This window comes from Acomys minous, assembly GCF_964271855.1.
Source record: "Acomys minous genome assembly, chromosome: 1".
Classification (NCBI taxonomy): domain Eukaryota; kingdom Metazoa; phylum Chordata; class Mammalia; order Rodentia; family Muridae; genus Acomys; species Acomys minous.
This window is the reverse complement of record NC_140483.1, coordinates 142,119,534-142,135,264: the sequence shown is the minus strand read 5'-3', so window position 1 is coordinate 142,135,264 and position 15,731 is coordinate 142,119,534. Positions and strand designations below refer to the sequence as shown.

At 46.6% G+C, this 15,731-nt stretch overlaps 1 protein-coding gene across 2 annotated transcripts in view; it reads left to right on the top strand.

The window, feature by feature from the left end:
• The first annotated feature begins 13,508 nt into the window (after positions 1-13,508).
• Positions 13,509-15,731, top strand: part of TBC1D2 (TBC1 domain family member 2) — a 50,247-nt gene continuing 48,024 nt past the window's right edge. For both annotated transcript variants that reach the window (XM_084784361.1, XM_084784360.1), the window contains exon 1: positions 13,509-14,740. In XM_084784361.1, coding sequence (XP_084640487.1) covers positions 14,375-14,740 — 366 coding nt within the window. In that variant the 5' untranslated portion in view covers positions 13,509-14,374. The remainder of the gene's footprint in view (positions 14,741-15,731) is intronic.

Here is a 15,731-nt window from a genome sequence, read left to right as displayed (position 1 = left end):
CGGCACAGGACAAAGCCAAGTGTGGTGATGCACGCCTTTAATCCCAGCACTCAGGGAGGCAGAGGCAGGCGGGTTGCTGTGAGTTTGAGGCCAGCTTGGTCTACAAAGTGAGTCCAGGGCAGCCAAGGCTATATACAGAGAAACCCTGTCTTGAAAAGAAAAACAAAAGCTGGGTGGTGGTGGCGCACGCCTTTAATCCCAGCACTTGGGAGGCAGAGGCAGGCACATCGCTGTGAGTTCGAGGCCAGCCTGGTCTACAAAGTGAGTCCAAGACAGTCAAGGCTACACAGAAAGACCTTATCTCGAAAAAACACAAAAACAAAAACAAAAAACAAAACAAAACAAATCCCCCCCCCAAAAAAAAGAAAGAAAGAAAAGAAAAACAAAACAAAACAAAAGCAAAGCAAAGAAAAGGAAATTGTCTCCAACCTGCCAAGAACACATAGTAAGGCAGTGGTCCTGTTGGCCTTTGTCTGCCCTCATCCTTCAAAGTGCTTTTGATTCTGTAATGAACTCTGCCTCTCTGTCTCCTCTGAATTCTTTCCGGGGATAGCTTGGCAGCAGTGGCCTTTCTAGCACTTGTGAGCTGTGAGCTCCTTGTTAGCGCCCACATCCAAATGGCCTTTTCCAGCTAGTACTCTGCCTGTGTTTTCCCCTCGCACCAGCCCACTTAACTGACACAGGGTCACTGCCTCCTTGTTGTAAGCGGTGACTATTGTTAGTCTGTGACTCTCAGTCTTCACCTGAAGACAACAGTGTGCAGCTGTGTGCGAGCCAGCCCGCCCTCTCTCCCTACCCCTCTACCATCATAGCTGCCCCGTAGCTTTGCAGCATGTGTGAACATCACAGAAGGCCGTCTACACGTGGCCCTGGAGCCGCCCAGAAGAGCACGAGGTGACTCTTGGGGTGTGAGCTGAGCTGACTGAGGGTCACAGAGCTACAGCTCTGCTCTGGCGCCTGGTGCAGGTGCAGGGAAGGCTATTTCGCATCAGAAGGCTGCATTCCTCTTCACATCCTATTCAAAACTTTCTAGTCCACCAGCCTGGAATACAGACAAGAGAGTTTGAACACTGGTCAAAAATGAATATTTGAGGTTTCCTACTGCCTCAACACCAAGAGTTTCCCATCCTCTCCAAGCAAATGGCCTGACTGCATTTCTTGCAAAGACCAAGAATATAAAACATGGAACTCCAGAGCTTTCGCTGCTTTGTGAAATGAAATGAAGTCTCAAAACTAATAGAATTATTCCACGTTTTCTCGTTCTTTAAAATACAAAATAAGGGGCCAAGGAATGTGCTCAGTGGCACAATACTTGCCAGACACATGTAAAGCCTTGAGCTCCATCCCCAGTTAGAAAAAAAAAAAACTAAAAAAATCAATAGAGTGGCCATAGTGATCCACACCTATAATCTGTAATCTCAGCACTTGGGAGACAGAGGCAATGAGGATCGGATCAAGGTCATCCCTTGGCTACAGAGCAAGTTTGAGGCTTATGAAGCCCTACATCTAAACAAAAAACAAACAAACAAACCCATAAGACCAGCAAGACGGTTTGATGAGTAAAGATACTTTTGCTAAGCCTGACAACATGAGTTCAGTCCCCAGGGCCGATGTAGTGAGATTTGACCAACAGAGCCTCCGTTTGTTCCAAGGTCCAGCCAGGTAGCGCGGGGAGCCCATCCTGTCCTCCGAGGTCCCTTCAGGTCATAGGCACACAAGCAAAGACAATGATGATGCTCTGTCCACCGTTTCTAGCAGTCATTGATTACCTCACTCAGTGTTTTACATCTACCAAGGACAACATCTATTTGCAGAGGATTTATGGTTTTAAGCAAAGTTAATCCTTTTTAAAAAGAAAAAAAGAGGGGCCACAAATGTCATCCAATCATATACTGTAAAACCCATTTCTTTGTCTAAAACCTATAAAAACCTTTCCAAGCTCAGGGCTCCCATTCCCAATCCACTGCGCTGGTGAGGGAGGGCGTCCCTGCCGGGGCATGAATAAACAACCCTCATGCACTTGCATTGGAAGTGGCTCCTGAGTGGTCTTTGGGGACTTTGAGATCTGGGAATAATATAGATATATCAGAAAGTAAATGATATGCCCAAATTTTTAAAAGATTTATTTATTTATTTTATGTATACACTTTTACATATATGTTCTGTTTTCATACATATCAGAAGAGGGAATCAGATTTCAGTACAGATGGTTGGGAGCCACCATATGGTTGCTGGGAATTGAACTCAGGACCTCTGGAAGAGCCATCTCTTCAGCCCCTTCCATTGTTTTTTTTTTTAACATATTTTCAATACTCCTGCATAATCACATTCATGTAAGTTACTCCTATACCACAATAGTAAAAGAAAGAAATGACATAAAAGATAAATTAAAATAACCTGAAGTTCTTTTTTTTTTTTTTTTTTTTTTTTTTGGTTCTTTTCAGGCAGGTCTCTCTACATAGGAAATGTACAGTAATTATTTCAGAAATAACATTATACTTTTGCTCATATATTTTTTAGTTATTTTAGTTTAATTATTTTGCTTAATACATATGGATTATGATTAAGGCCATGGGAATCTCAAAAGTGTTGTTAAGGCTGCTGTGACAGTTTTTGGGAGGGAGGCAGAGGGCTGTGAACTGTCTAAACTAACACAAAATGGAGTCAAAATAAGTGGCATTACCTGAGCCGTTCCTGTGGCCCTGGCTGTCCTGGAACTCTCTAAGCAGGTCAGGCTGACCTTGAAGTCACAGTACACTGTCCTCTGACCTCAAAGTGTATGGCATGCACACACACACACACACACACACAGATAAACAACTGTAAAGAATAAGCAATATTCATGTATACAATACAAAATAGTTTTAAGGTTTTTTTTGCAGAATCTATTTCACATTCGAAATTCAACATAAAATATAAAATGGAAGCGTGTTCATGTGGGAGGTATCAGGTAGTTTTCCTCAAGATTCTGTGGCTAAATGCTGTGGTTGACACACAGAACTGACTTGCCTGCCTCTGCTTCTCCAGTTCTGGGATTAAAGATGTGTGCCACTATGCCACACCTAATTTTTTTCTTTTTTTCTTTTCTTTCTTTTTTTTGGGGGTGGGTGGGTAGGGGGTTTCAATACAAGGTTTCTCTTGTAGTCCTGGCTATCCTAGGCTTACTTTGTAGACCAGGCTGGCCTTAAACTTACAGACATCTACCCGCCTCTGCCTCCCAAGTGCCACCCAGCTTAAATTCTTTATTAAAACACATGATACAAATCTGAACAGGAATATGTGATTTAGATAAAAAGTTTCTCTAGCTTTTACCAAATAAATTGGGTGAAGGTAGACTAAAGGGGTCTTTTTTACTTTTATTTTTGTTTGTTTGTTTGTTTGTTTGTTTTGTTTTGGGTTTTGGTTTTTTTTGTTTGTTTGTTTTGGTTTGGTTTGGTTTGGTTTTGAGTTTTGGTTTTAGGTTTTTTCAGACAGAGTTTCTCTGTATAGCCCTGGCTATCCTGGATTCACTTTGTAGACCAGGCTGGTATCGAACTCACAGCAATCCACTTGCCTCTGCCTCCTGAGTGCTGGGACTAAAGGTATATGCCACCACTCCCAGCTTACTAAAGGTTTTTAAGGGTCCAAATTACTGGCATGTCTGTTTGAGATACATTATGAGTAAAAGGTTACAAGGGGCTACATTTAAGCACTTATGAAAGATTTTAGGAAAGCTTTGCCGGAGGGCAGTACCCAAATTGGCCACAAGGTGTCGCTTTCTGACAAACTCCTGTTTACAGCTAATCTCACAGTGGAAGGAAATGTGGGGGTGTTGATGACATTTTGAGATAAAATCAGAAAAGTGTGCATTAAAACAAAGGACAAAGTCGGGCTTGGTGGTGCATGCCTTTAATCCCAGCACTTGGGAGGCAGAGGCAGGCAGATCTCTGTGAGTTTGAGGCCAGCCTGGTCTACAAGGTGAGTCCAGGTCAGCCAAGGCTACAGAGAGAAACCATGGTTCAAAAAACCAAACCAAACCAAAACAAACAAACAAACAAAAAACCCAAAAAACAAAAAAAACAAGAGACAAGCCAGGCACAGTGGCGCATGCCTGTGATCCCAGCACTCAGGAGGCTGAGGCGGGCAGATCACTGTGAGTTTGAGGTCAGACTGGTCTACAAAGTGAGCCCAAGACAGCCATGGCTACACAGAGAAACCCTGTCTGGAAAAACCTAAATAAATAAATAAATGAGTGAATGAATGAATAAATGAATGAATAAGACAAACAATACCTCTAGATCGCAGGTACTCCCCTCTGTTTTGTTTTGTTTTTTAAGTATATTTAATTTTAATTTATATGCATTGGTGTGAGCGTGTCAGATCTTGGAGTTACAGACAGCTGTGAGTTGCCGTGTGGGTGCTGGGAATTGAACCCAGGTCCTTTGGAAGAGTAGGCAGTGCTCTTAACCACTGAGCCATCTCTCCAGCCCCACTCCCTTCTGTTGTGCTTAAACACACAACATAAGCTTCTTTCCTTCCATTTTCCCTTTTTTTCTAGAGCAGACACAGAATACTAACATTCCATGTCTGCAGAAGATGCTAGGATCCCTGTTGTTGTTTGTTTGTTCGAGACAGGGTTTCTCTGTGTAGCCCTGGCTGTCCTGGTCTCACTTTGTAGACCAGGCTGGCCTCGAACTCACAGTGATCTGCCTGCCTCTGCCTCCCCCAAGTGCTTGGATTAAAGGCGTGCGCCACCAAGCCTGGCAGGATCTCTGTTTTTAGGATGTGGGAACTAAGACCCAGGGGAGGAAAAAGTCACTGCTAAACAAAATTCTGGAGGCCTGGTTTCCTAATGCCCAACATTCCTAATGCCCTTCTACTGCTGTTTCATAGTAGAGATGGTTGGATGCAGAGTTCCACTGTTTGGAGCTTTAGTCTCCCTGTGTGTCTCTGTCTCTGTCTCTGTCTCTGTCTCTGTCTCTGTCTCTGTCTCTGTCTCTGTCTCTGTCTCTGTCTCTGTCTCTGTCTGTCTGTCTCTCTCTGTGTGTCTCTGTCTCTCTCTTTCTCTGTCTCTCTCTTTCTCTGTCTGTCTCTGTCTCTCTGTCTCTGTCTCTGTCTCTGTCTCTCTCTCTCTCTCTCTCTCTCTCTCTCTCTCTCTCTCTCTCTCTCTCTCCCTCTCCCTCTACCTCTCCCTCCCTCCCTCCTTAGACAACTGGTGTTTATTCCTCCTGTCTCCCTGTCCTGTAAACTGGCAAGTCTAGGGTCAAGGAGACCAGCTGAGGGTCCTGGCTTGCAAATGGCTGTACTGGTGACATGCTACCTGGTCCTTTGTCTCCTCTGATCTAACCCACACAAAATGTGACAGGAAGACCTCAGGATGGATGCACAGCATGGTTCTGTAAGTGAGGACCCTGGCGTGGGTCTGTGGAGGTTTGGCCAGGAGTGTTAGGGCAGTTCCTTTTCTGGCTCAGTCAGTGTTGGCGAAAGCATCATTGCAAGTAGCTGTAGGACTGAGTGCTCCTTGTTCTGGATGGACAAAATGCTTCTAGAACCTTCTTTCTTGTCCTCGCAGAGCCAGCTCGGCTGCTCGGTGCTGAATGTGTCTCCTGCTGGCTGCCTTCTCCATTTCTGTCACCAAATCCGTTCACTGTCTCCAATTTGAAAATTAATTTAGAATACTCTAAACTAAGTTTTGTGATATGACTCACATTTATGCTTATTCAACATGGATTCCAAGAAATTTCCTGAGCCTGCTAAGCCATTTTGAGCTGCTTCTGGGATGAGGTCCCAAGGAACACTCTTTGTTGATTGGGGTGTGTGGGGGTTTGTGGAGGTTTGTGGGTGCCGTGATTGAAGCAACAGAAACCAATCCCCTCACTGTTCTGGAGCCCCAGGTTGAGGTGTCAACAGGGTTGGTTTCTTCTCCGATCTCCCCCACCTGGCTGCATTCTCCTGTGACCTCAGATGATCTACCCTCTGTGTGTGTGAGACTCCTAATCCCATTTCATAAGGCCCTTCGTATTAGATTAGATTGTTTTGTGTAATTTAACTCGTTAAAGCCCATCTTCAGTTATAGTCACTCTGAGGCACTAGGGGGCAGGCCTTCCCATGAATTTAAAGAGGATACACTTAGACCCTCATCAGGCGGTGAGAAGCCTGAGTTGACGGTGAAGCAATTCTGAGCCACAGGGCACTGGGTGAGATGTATAGATAGAGCTATAGATATGTATCTTTTGAGATGGAATCTGCTGTACCCCATTCTGGCCTTATAAAGGAGGATGACCTTTGACTTCTGTCTTCCAACCCCCTCCTCTCAGCTGCTGGGATTAGAGAAATGTGTTCCCATGACTGGTTTATGTAACACTGGGCATGACCGCAAGGACCAGGACTTTGAACCTAGAGTCTTGTGTGTGCTAGGTGGTTGGTCACTCTACCAATGGAGGCATGTCCTCAGCCCTAAATGTCTTTTCTTGAGGGTGCCTGAAGATATCGGTTCAGCAGTTAAGTGCAGAGAAGCCAAGTTAAATTGCCAGCATCCACGTGGGCTGCAACTCCAAGTCCAGGACATCCAAGGCTTCTGACCTCTGGGTGTGTCAAATGCACATGTTTACACACAGATGCATACATATAATTAAAACAAATAAACTGTGTGTGTGTGTGTGTGTGTGTGTGTGTGTGTGTGTGTGTGTGTAGGGTCAAGGGTCACAAGGACTGACCCTAAGCACAGTCCATGGAGGCTTTTTATTCATGTTTTACATCTCTAGAAAAAGAAACCCAGGATTTTCCCTCCTGTGTGTTTTTGTCTTGCTTTTTCATGGTCCATGATGCCAGCTGAGGGTGTCAGTACAATGAAGACAAACTGACGGCGTGGGAGCAGATTGTTCTGCCATTTTTCTAGGTCCTTGAGTTGCACATCAAATCTAGGGCTGATCACTCCATACTTGTCAGCCTGCCTGTGAGGGTCACAACCTTTTTTTTTTTTTTTTTTAATTCATTTTCTAAGAAAGCCTCTCAGTTGCCCTGTTGGATGTGTGACCAACCCCTTGATTATTTGGAGTTTTATTTCATGGTACTGGAGACTGAACCCAGGCCCTTGAGTGTGTGTGTGGGGGGGGCAGGTTGCACAGGCACATTTGCTGGCAGATGCCCTACTACCGAGCTACCTCTCCCTCCCCAAGCCCTTGACTGCTTGTATAGCCCAAGAAGAGTTTTACTCTTTTGGCTGAGACAGAAATGGATTGTCCACGCTGTCACCACAAAAGCTTGGTACTAGTGTCTCAACTTTTTTGTTGTTGTTTTGTTTTGTTTTGTTTTTTTTTGAGACAGGGTTTCTCTGTGAAGAATTGGCTGTCCTGGACTTGCTTTGTAAACCAGGCTAACCTCAAACTCAGAGAGATTCACCTGCCTCTGCCTCCCGAGTGCTGGGATTCAAGGCATGCACCACCACACCTGGCGGTGCATTCAATTTTTTATTCAATTATATATGTCTATATTTCTGAACAGATGTTTGCAGATTTTTAAGATTTTTTTTTTGAGACAGAGTCTGACTCTCAAGCTCAGACTGACCACAAACTCCTTGTCATCCAGCCTGAGCCTCCCAGGGGATGAAATTACAGACATGCCTCCCAGTTCCCGCTGGCTCTGTTATCACAGGGTCTCAGGGTGCAGGCCTCACTGGCCTGGAGCTGTATAAAGCAGGCCATGCTCATGCCCACAGAGAACGGTGCCTCTGCATCCCAGGTGCTGGGGTTGCAGGAATGCACCACCACACTCACTGTTGATTATATTGTTTAAATGTGGCAAAAAAAAAAAAAAAGCAAGAAAAAAATGAAAAGTACCTTTTGTGGTGGTTTTAAATGAGAATGACCTACACTGGCTCATATATTTGAATGCTTGGTCCCTGATGGGTGGAATTGTTTGAGAAGGATAAGGAGGCATGGCTATGTTGGAGGTGTGTCACTGAGGGTGGGCATGTTGGAGGTGTGTCCCTGAGGGTGGGCATGTTGGAGGTGTGTCCCTGAGGGTGGGCATGTTGGAGGTGTGTCACTGAGGTGGGCATGTTGGAGGTGTGTCATTGAGGGTGGGCATGTTGGAGGTGTGTCACTGAGGTGGGCATGTTGGAGGTGTGTCACTGAGGTGGGCATGTTGGAGGTGTGTCACTGAGGTGGGCATGTTGGAGGTGTGTCCCTGAGGGTGGGCATGTTGGAGGTGTGTCACTGAGGTGGGCATGTTGGAGGTGTGTCACTGAGGTGGGCATGTTGGAGGTGTGTCACTGAGGTGGGCATGTTGGAGGTGTGTCCCTGAGGGTGGGCATGTTGGAGGTGTGTCACTGAGGTGGGCATGTTGGAGGTGTGTCCCTGAGGGTGGGCATGTTGGAGGTGTGTCCCTGAGGTGGGCATGTTGGAGGTGTGCCACTGAGGTGGGCATGTTGGAGGTGTGTCCCTGAGGGTGGGCATGTTGGAGGTGTGTCCCTGAGGTGGGCATGTTGGAGGTGTGTCACTGAGGGTGAGCATGTTGGAGGTGTGCCACTGAGGTGGGCATGTTGGAGGTGTGTCCCTGAGGGTGGGCATGTTGGAGGTGTGTCACTGAGGTGGGCATGTTGGAGGTGTGTCACTGAGGTGGGCATGTTGGAGGTGTGTCACTGAGGTGGGCATGTTGGAGGTGTGTCACTGAGGTGGGCATGTTGGAGGTGTGTCACTAAGGTGGGCGTGTTGGAGGTGTGTCACTGAGGTGGGCATGTTGGAGGTGTGTCACTGAGGTGGGCATGTTGGAGGTGTGTCCCTGAGGGTGGGTATGTTGGAGGTGTGTCCCTGAGGGTGGGCATGTTGGAGGTGTGTCACTGAGGGTGGGCATGCTGGAGGTGTGTCACTGAGGTGGGCATGTTGGAGGTGTGTCCCTGAGGGTGGGCATGTTGGAGGTGTGTCACTGAGGTGGGCATGTTGGAGGTGTGTCACTGTGGGTGGGCTTTCTCATGCCTATGGGTCAGATGTAAACTCTCAGCTACTGTTCCAGCACCATGCATGTCTACCCGCTGCCATGCCTTCCACCAGGATGGGCATGGACTCACTCTCTCAAACTGTAAGCAAGCCCTAAAATGCTTGCTTTTGTAAGTAGTCTTAGTAATGCTGTCTCTTCACAGCCATAGAAAAGTAACTTAAGACTTTTTTTTAATCTCACCACCCAGCTAGAATTATCAATATTCTCTATTTATTGATTCAATTTTATTTTTAGGTATACATATACACATATTATTTGTTCTTTACCAAATAGCAATTTTCTACAGGAATAGTTGTGGCCTACTTTATTAACCTAATATTGCTCATATTACTCAATGTCTATCCTAGTGACTTCAGCTGTGGCTGTGACAAAATACTCTGATGGAAGCAACCTAAGAAGTAGTTAATTTGGGGTCAGTTTGAAGTAGTCTGCACTGTGGGGAAATCAAGGCTGCGGAAGCCTGGAGTGGCTGGTCACATTGCATCCACAGTCAGGAAGGAGAGAGCAATGAATGCTTGTGCTCATTGGACTTACTCTTTTTATACAACCCCAAATCCCATCTCAGGGATGCTGCTGTTATCAAAACAACCATCCACAGACATGCCCAAAGGCCGGCCTTCCAGTTGATCCTAAATCCCAAATTGGCATTTGAGATTAACCATCATGTCTTAATCCCTTATGTAGCTAACTCTTGATTTAGAGACACTTATATTGCTTTTGAGTTTTCCTAATAAATAATCAATGATGAGTATATTTATAAGCATGTAGGGGGTGGTTCCTTACAGCATATTCTTGTTTGTTTGTTTGTTTGTTTGTATTTTGAGACAGGGTTTCTCTGTGTAGCCTTGGCTGTCCTAGACTCCCATTGTAGACCAGGCTGGCCTCGAACTCACAGGGATCCACCTGCGTCTGCCTCCTGAGTACTGGGATTAAAGGCGTGTGCCACCACCACCGGCAACATATTCTTATAGTTGAACTCCTAAACTTAAATGCAAATTCCTAAAGCTTCCCACCACCGCGCCCACCCCCCCTTACCGGCCCCCAGCAGGTGAAAACTACAAGGTAAAAAAGGTGTCTTGTTTTGCTCCTTACAAAATGTTCAACGGCTCACTGGTCATTAAGATCTGTCCTTTGTAACCCCTGCCAACCTTTATTCTGAACTTGGTTTCCATGAGTTAACTATTTTAGATTTATATATGCCTTCTGAGCCTGGCTTCTTTCACTTAGAATAATGCTCAAGTTCACTCCTGTTGCTCCAAAATCAGGCAGGATTCTCTGCTTTTTCTTTTTCTTTTTCTTTCTTTCTTTTTTTTGTTTTTAATTCTCTGCTTTTTAAAGGCTTAAGTTAGGGTCTGGAGAGATGGCTCAGTGGTTAAGAGCACTGTCTGCTCTTCCAGAGTTCCTGAGTTCAATCCCCAGCAACCACATGGTGGTCACAACCAGCTATAATAACATCTGGTGCCCTCTTCTGGAATGTAGATAGAACACTCATATACATAAAATAAATTAATTTTTTTAAAAAGATCTAGATGTTCCAAATAACTTTCATTTGGGCTGGAGAGATGACTCAGAGGTTAAGAGCACTGGCTGTTCTTCTAAAAGTCCTGAGTTCAATTCCCTGCAACCACATGGTGGCTCACAACTATCTGTAATGAGATCTGTGCCTTCTTCTAGCCTGCTGGCTACCATGAAGGCAGAATACTATGTAAATAATAAATAAATCTTAAAATAAAATTACATGGTGTGTGTGTGTTTGTATGTGTGTATTAACATAAAGGTCAGATTTGGGAATCTGTTTTCTCCTGTCGTGTGGGGCCCAGGGACAGAACTCAGGTCATCAGCTTGGACAGCAAACACCTTTTACCCACTGAGCCATTTTACTAGCCCAAGATTGACTTTTTTATATTATCTTCACACATTCTGTCATTGTGGTCAAAGTATTTGCACAGATTCTTTTCGGAAACCAGAAATCTCTGTCAGGCCTGGGATGGAAAGTGATTGGATGCTCTCTACTAAAGCCAGCTTTATTACAGTGTTCTTCTTGTTTGTGTTCCTTTCTGCTGACAAAGTCAAAAAAAAAAAATTAAAACCCACTGCAGCCAGCCATGGCAGTGCAGTCCTATAATCTCAACAATTGGGAATTGGAACCAGGAGGGTGGCAGGGTAAAACAGACTGCGGAAAATTACTCACAGGAAGAGAGAGCAGCCCTTCACTCCAGAGTCTGGTTGAATGATCTTGCTTGTGGAGGATCTCCGGACAAGGAGAACCACTTCAGGCCTTTCTCTATTCCTAGCGTAAATCTGCAATTTTTTAGGAATCTCACTAGAATTCCCTTTTGAGGTAAGAGATGTCCTAACTCCCTTGTGTAATTCTTTGTCCAATGGATCCTGGCTTTATCTTTTTTTTATTAATTTATTCATATTACATTTAAATGGTTATCCCCTCTCTTGTATCCTCCTATTCCTCCCTCCCTCCCATTTTCCCCTTACTCCCCTCGCCTATTACTGTGACTGAGGGGGACCTCCTCCCCCTGGCTTTATCTTATTAGATTGTAATTCCAAGGTACTTCTGGAGCCACCCTATAATCTCTGTTATAAGGAAGACAAAAGTAAAATTCCCCAGCAATCCTTTGAGATGTGACTTAAAGCCACCAAAATAGTTCATATGGCTAGTGCTAAGACAGGAAGGAGGACTTTTGAGACATCTACACCCATGCTCTGGGGTCTGCCTTGGTTTCCTGAATACCTTTTAAATAAACTCCAGTTTTGCTTCTTACTGGTTCAGCCTCAAGTTCTTTTCTGAAGTAAAGCCAATGATTTAGTTCCATCTGTGTAGAGGCCCCTAGAAGTCTAAGAGAACTCCCAGGCTGCTGCTGCCAATGACAGGACTGTTCAGAATCGAAAATCATATTTGCCAACATAGCAAGCCTGAGGCCAGCAAGATACTGCAGGATTTTCCATTGGTGTGAATTCTGCTGAACACTCTACTGTCCTCTTGGTTGTTTACTGTTTTGATATCCAGTGTATTGGCCTTTGGTTACAGCTGCCATTTACTGAAAACTTACTCCTTTCTACCTTCTGTGTTGACATTCCTCCATATTATCAAAACAGCTCTAAGGACAGAGGTGTAGATCAAGGTTTTATTGGAATAGGAATTTACAAAGTATTGAGAGATTTATTAGAAAAAAATGTATGTCGGGTGTGGTGTTGCATGCCTTTAATCAGAGCACTTGTGAGGCAGAGGCAGGCAGATTGCTATGAGTTTGAGGCCAGCCTCGTCTGCAAAGTGAGTCCAGGACAGCCAAGGCTACACAGAGAAATCCTGTCTCGAGAAAAAGAAGGAGGAGGAGAAAGAAAATAAAAAAATGTAGAATTATGAACAGAAAAGTTAAATATGACAACCAATGTTGATTTGGGATGAGAAAATAAACTAACCAATTAAGAGATCCCTGGCATGTATTTATATTATTGTTGTTGTTGTTGTGTTGTTTTGTTTTTTGAGACAGGGCTTCTCTATGTAGCCCTGGCTGTCCTGGACTCACTTTGTAGACCAGGCTGGCCTCAAACTCAGAGATCTGCCTGCCTCTGCCTCCTAAGAGCTAGGGTATGGAAGAGTGGCAGCTTTTGCCCCAGGCTTTGCCCCAGGCTTTGCCCCAGGCTTTGCCCCTTGGAAACACCCTGATACCCCAGTGAAGATTAACCTTGGGATCTGTAAGAGGAGCCATCCTGGGTCCAGAATTCAGAAAATAGACGTGGGACTCCACCTGGGCTGTTGTGTTCCTAATGGGAGGAGAGAGCTGGAGGAGAGACCGGCTATTGTGCCCCTAGAAAGAGATGCAGCCGGAGAGGAGAGAAGGCTGCAGGTTCGGACCAAGAGGGTGCAGATTGGGGAGACGACCAGCGTGCAGGTCTGGAGACACCTAGGGATCCGTCCTGTGGAACTGATACCCTGAAGGTTTATTCTTGTTACCCTTTAACCTCCCCCCACCCTATAGTTAGGTTGTATAATAAAGTCTAATTGTTAAGAAACAGAGCCAACGGCTGGGATTACAGGGCCCCCTGCATTTATAAGATAATGCTGATAGCAACCTTTCCCATGTAGTAAACCAAACCCCTAGCGGCCTCTGCAAATCTAGGAAGGCCCCTTAGCTCTCCCATAAATCCTGGAGTGCAAGAGAAAATTATTGATTCTGCTTCAGTCCGCCTACCTGTGATGTCATTGCTTACCTGCCACGGGGGCGTGGCCCTGCCCTGGGCCATACAAAAGAATAGACCCTCCTCGTGGTCCCTCTGTACTCCCCCTTACTCTTTTTCCTTTCTCTGTCTCTTTCTGGGGTACCCCTCCCCCCTTCCCACGCTCATTTAATAAACTCCTCTACAACATACTATCTGGTACCTTGTGTCTATCATTATCTTATTCTCATATATTAATAAAAAACTTGGTAGATCAAGTCGCTCAACACTGGGTAATCAGAATCTTAATAGCACACAGATACTCAGTGATCGCCACTGACATACTCCACTCCATTAATGCCCTTTACCGTACACGTGTTTAAGGATGACGTGGTTCTGGAGTTGGGGGTGATGGGCTAAAGTAACAGGAGTTGAAGTGGCGAGAAGCCCCAGAAGAAAGGTGAACCGAACACGGTTCAGCCCTAGCGCATGGATTAGTAAACCGAGGCAGTTAGTTGAGTCCTCGGCCCTTTCACTGTGTTCTAGGTTCCCGCAGGGTACTGGACGCCCGAGGCAAGGCGGCTGGAGCTATAAGGAAAATGCAAGCCGAAGCACAGGAGGTGGAGGCCAAGGTGATGACTTGGGAAAACTTCCAAAGCTTTTTAGGGATGGGAGCTGCGCCCCGCAGCGCCAGAAACCGAGCTCCCCGCCCCGCGTGCACTCAGCCAATGGCTGCGCGATGCGCCAACCAACCGGGGCTCGCGCGGACCCCGTAGGGTGGGTGCTGTAGAGGACGCCATCCTCCTTCGCTTCCACGCGAACCCCACGGACGCGCAGCCAGGGGTTGGCGTGTCTTCCCGCATGCTTCCCACGGTTAAGCACCCCAGAACCACCTTGTCTTAAACAGAAGCGCTCGCACACACAAGTACGACGCAGCTGACATGGCTGACAGCACGGTGGAAAAGCCGGAAGTGCGATGTGTGGGCGGGACCGAGAGGCGGTGTCGGGGCGGGTCCTCGCGTGATAGGGGCGGGTCCTGCCGCTGGCATCTGGGTTTGCAGTCAGGTGTCCAAGTCGGTCACTCCGCAGCCCGCCTGGGCTCTCCGCCTTCTTCTAGGGGCCGGGCTGGACCGGCTCCGCCCCAGCCAGGTGCCCGTCGGTATCCAGGCGCCCGCCGGTTCGCCAAGATTCCGGTGCGGCAGGCCTGTGCAGCGGGCCAGCAACGATGGGCGACGCCCCCGAGTGCACCTCTTCTCCCTCCGAGTCCACACAACCTCCCAGCCCCGCCAGGGATCCCGAAGTGGTGCCCCCCGGGCACTCGGAGGGCTGTGCCAGGCCCCAAGACACGGTCCCCAAGAAACTCTGTGGGTATTTAAGTAAGTTTGGCGGCAAAGGACCCATCAAGGGCTGGAAATGCCGCTGGTTCTTCTACGACGAGAGGAAGTGCCACCTGTATTATTCGCGCACCGCGCAGGATGTTAACCCCTTGGACAGCATCGACCTCTCCAATGCGGTGTTTGACTGCAAGGCGGACGCTGAGGAGGAGGGCACTTTTGAAATCAAGACTCCCAGCCGGGTGATTACCCTCAAGGTAAATGAAACTTTCCTGTCTTTTCCAGTTCGAGCGAGTTTTCGGGGCCAATTTATGGTCAGCTGGACCAGGACAGTGATCACCATCGTGTGCCCAGGGCCTGGAGCTTTCCTACAGAGCCATCACACCATTTCCTTATTGCCTTCCCACAGGCAAGGGTGAAGGATTCGTTTTATGGATAAGGAACCTGAACCGTAGGCAAAAGGGAATGGCTGGGTATTTGCAATGATGTGGTCCACTTTTGGAATCGTCCAGTGCTGTATCAAAACCTTACTTTAGTGGTGCCTGAAGGCCAGTCCGGGCTTGATTTCCTCATGCCAAGAATACTGCCTAACTACTGAATTTCCTTAACTTACTTCCTTGGTACTGAAGCAGTCAAGATACTGTGGTTGCATTCTTTGAGGCCAGGATCTGATTGACGTCTTGGTGTTTTGGCCAAGGAGAGTAAAATGCAGACATGGGCAGGGGTTAGGAAGGAAACGATGTAAGCTCACTGACCAGCCTAGATTGTTCATCCAGGCATGTCTGAACTAGCGAATTCTTAGTAAATGCCGTTTGAATACACAAATATGCACACACAGGGTGATGGAGCCCAAGGTTGGAACTCCTGTCCTGTTAAGAGGAAGTGTCCTATCACTTTCATGGAAAGACAGATGTGGCCTTAGTTCTCTTTTCCTGGCAGGATGTGGCTGGTTGGCTAGGCTGGGGCTTGCCATAAAAATAATGGAAATAGGGCCAGGCAGTGGTGACACACGCCTTTAATCCCAGCACTCGGGAGGCAGAGGCAGGCAGATCACTGTGAGTTTGAGGCCATGCTGGTCTACAAAGTGAGTCCAGGACAGCCAAGCCTACACAGAGAAACCCTGTCTCGAAAAAAAACAAAAACAAAAACAAAAAAAAGGAAATCCAGATTTCTAGGCCAGAAGTCATGTGGGCCTTAGGTTTTGTGTTCCTTCCACAAGACAAGCTCTGTGGACAGGGCCTCTCAGCA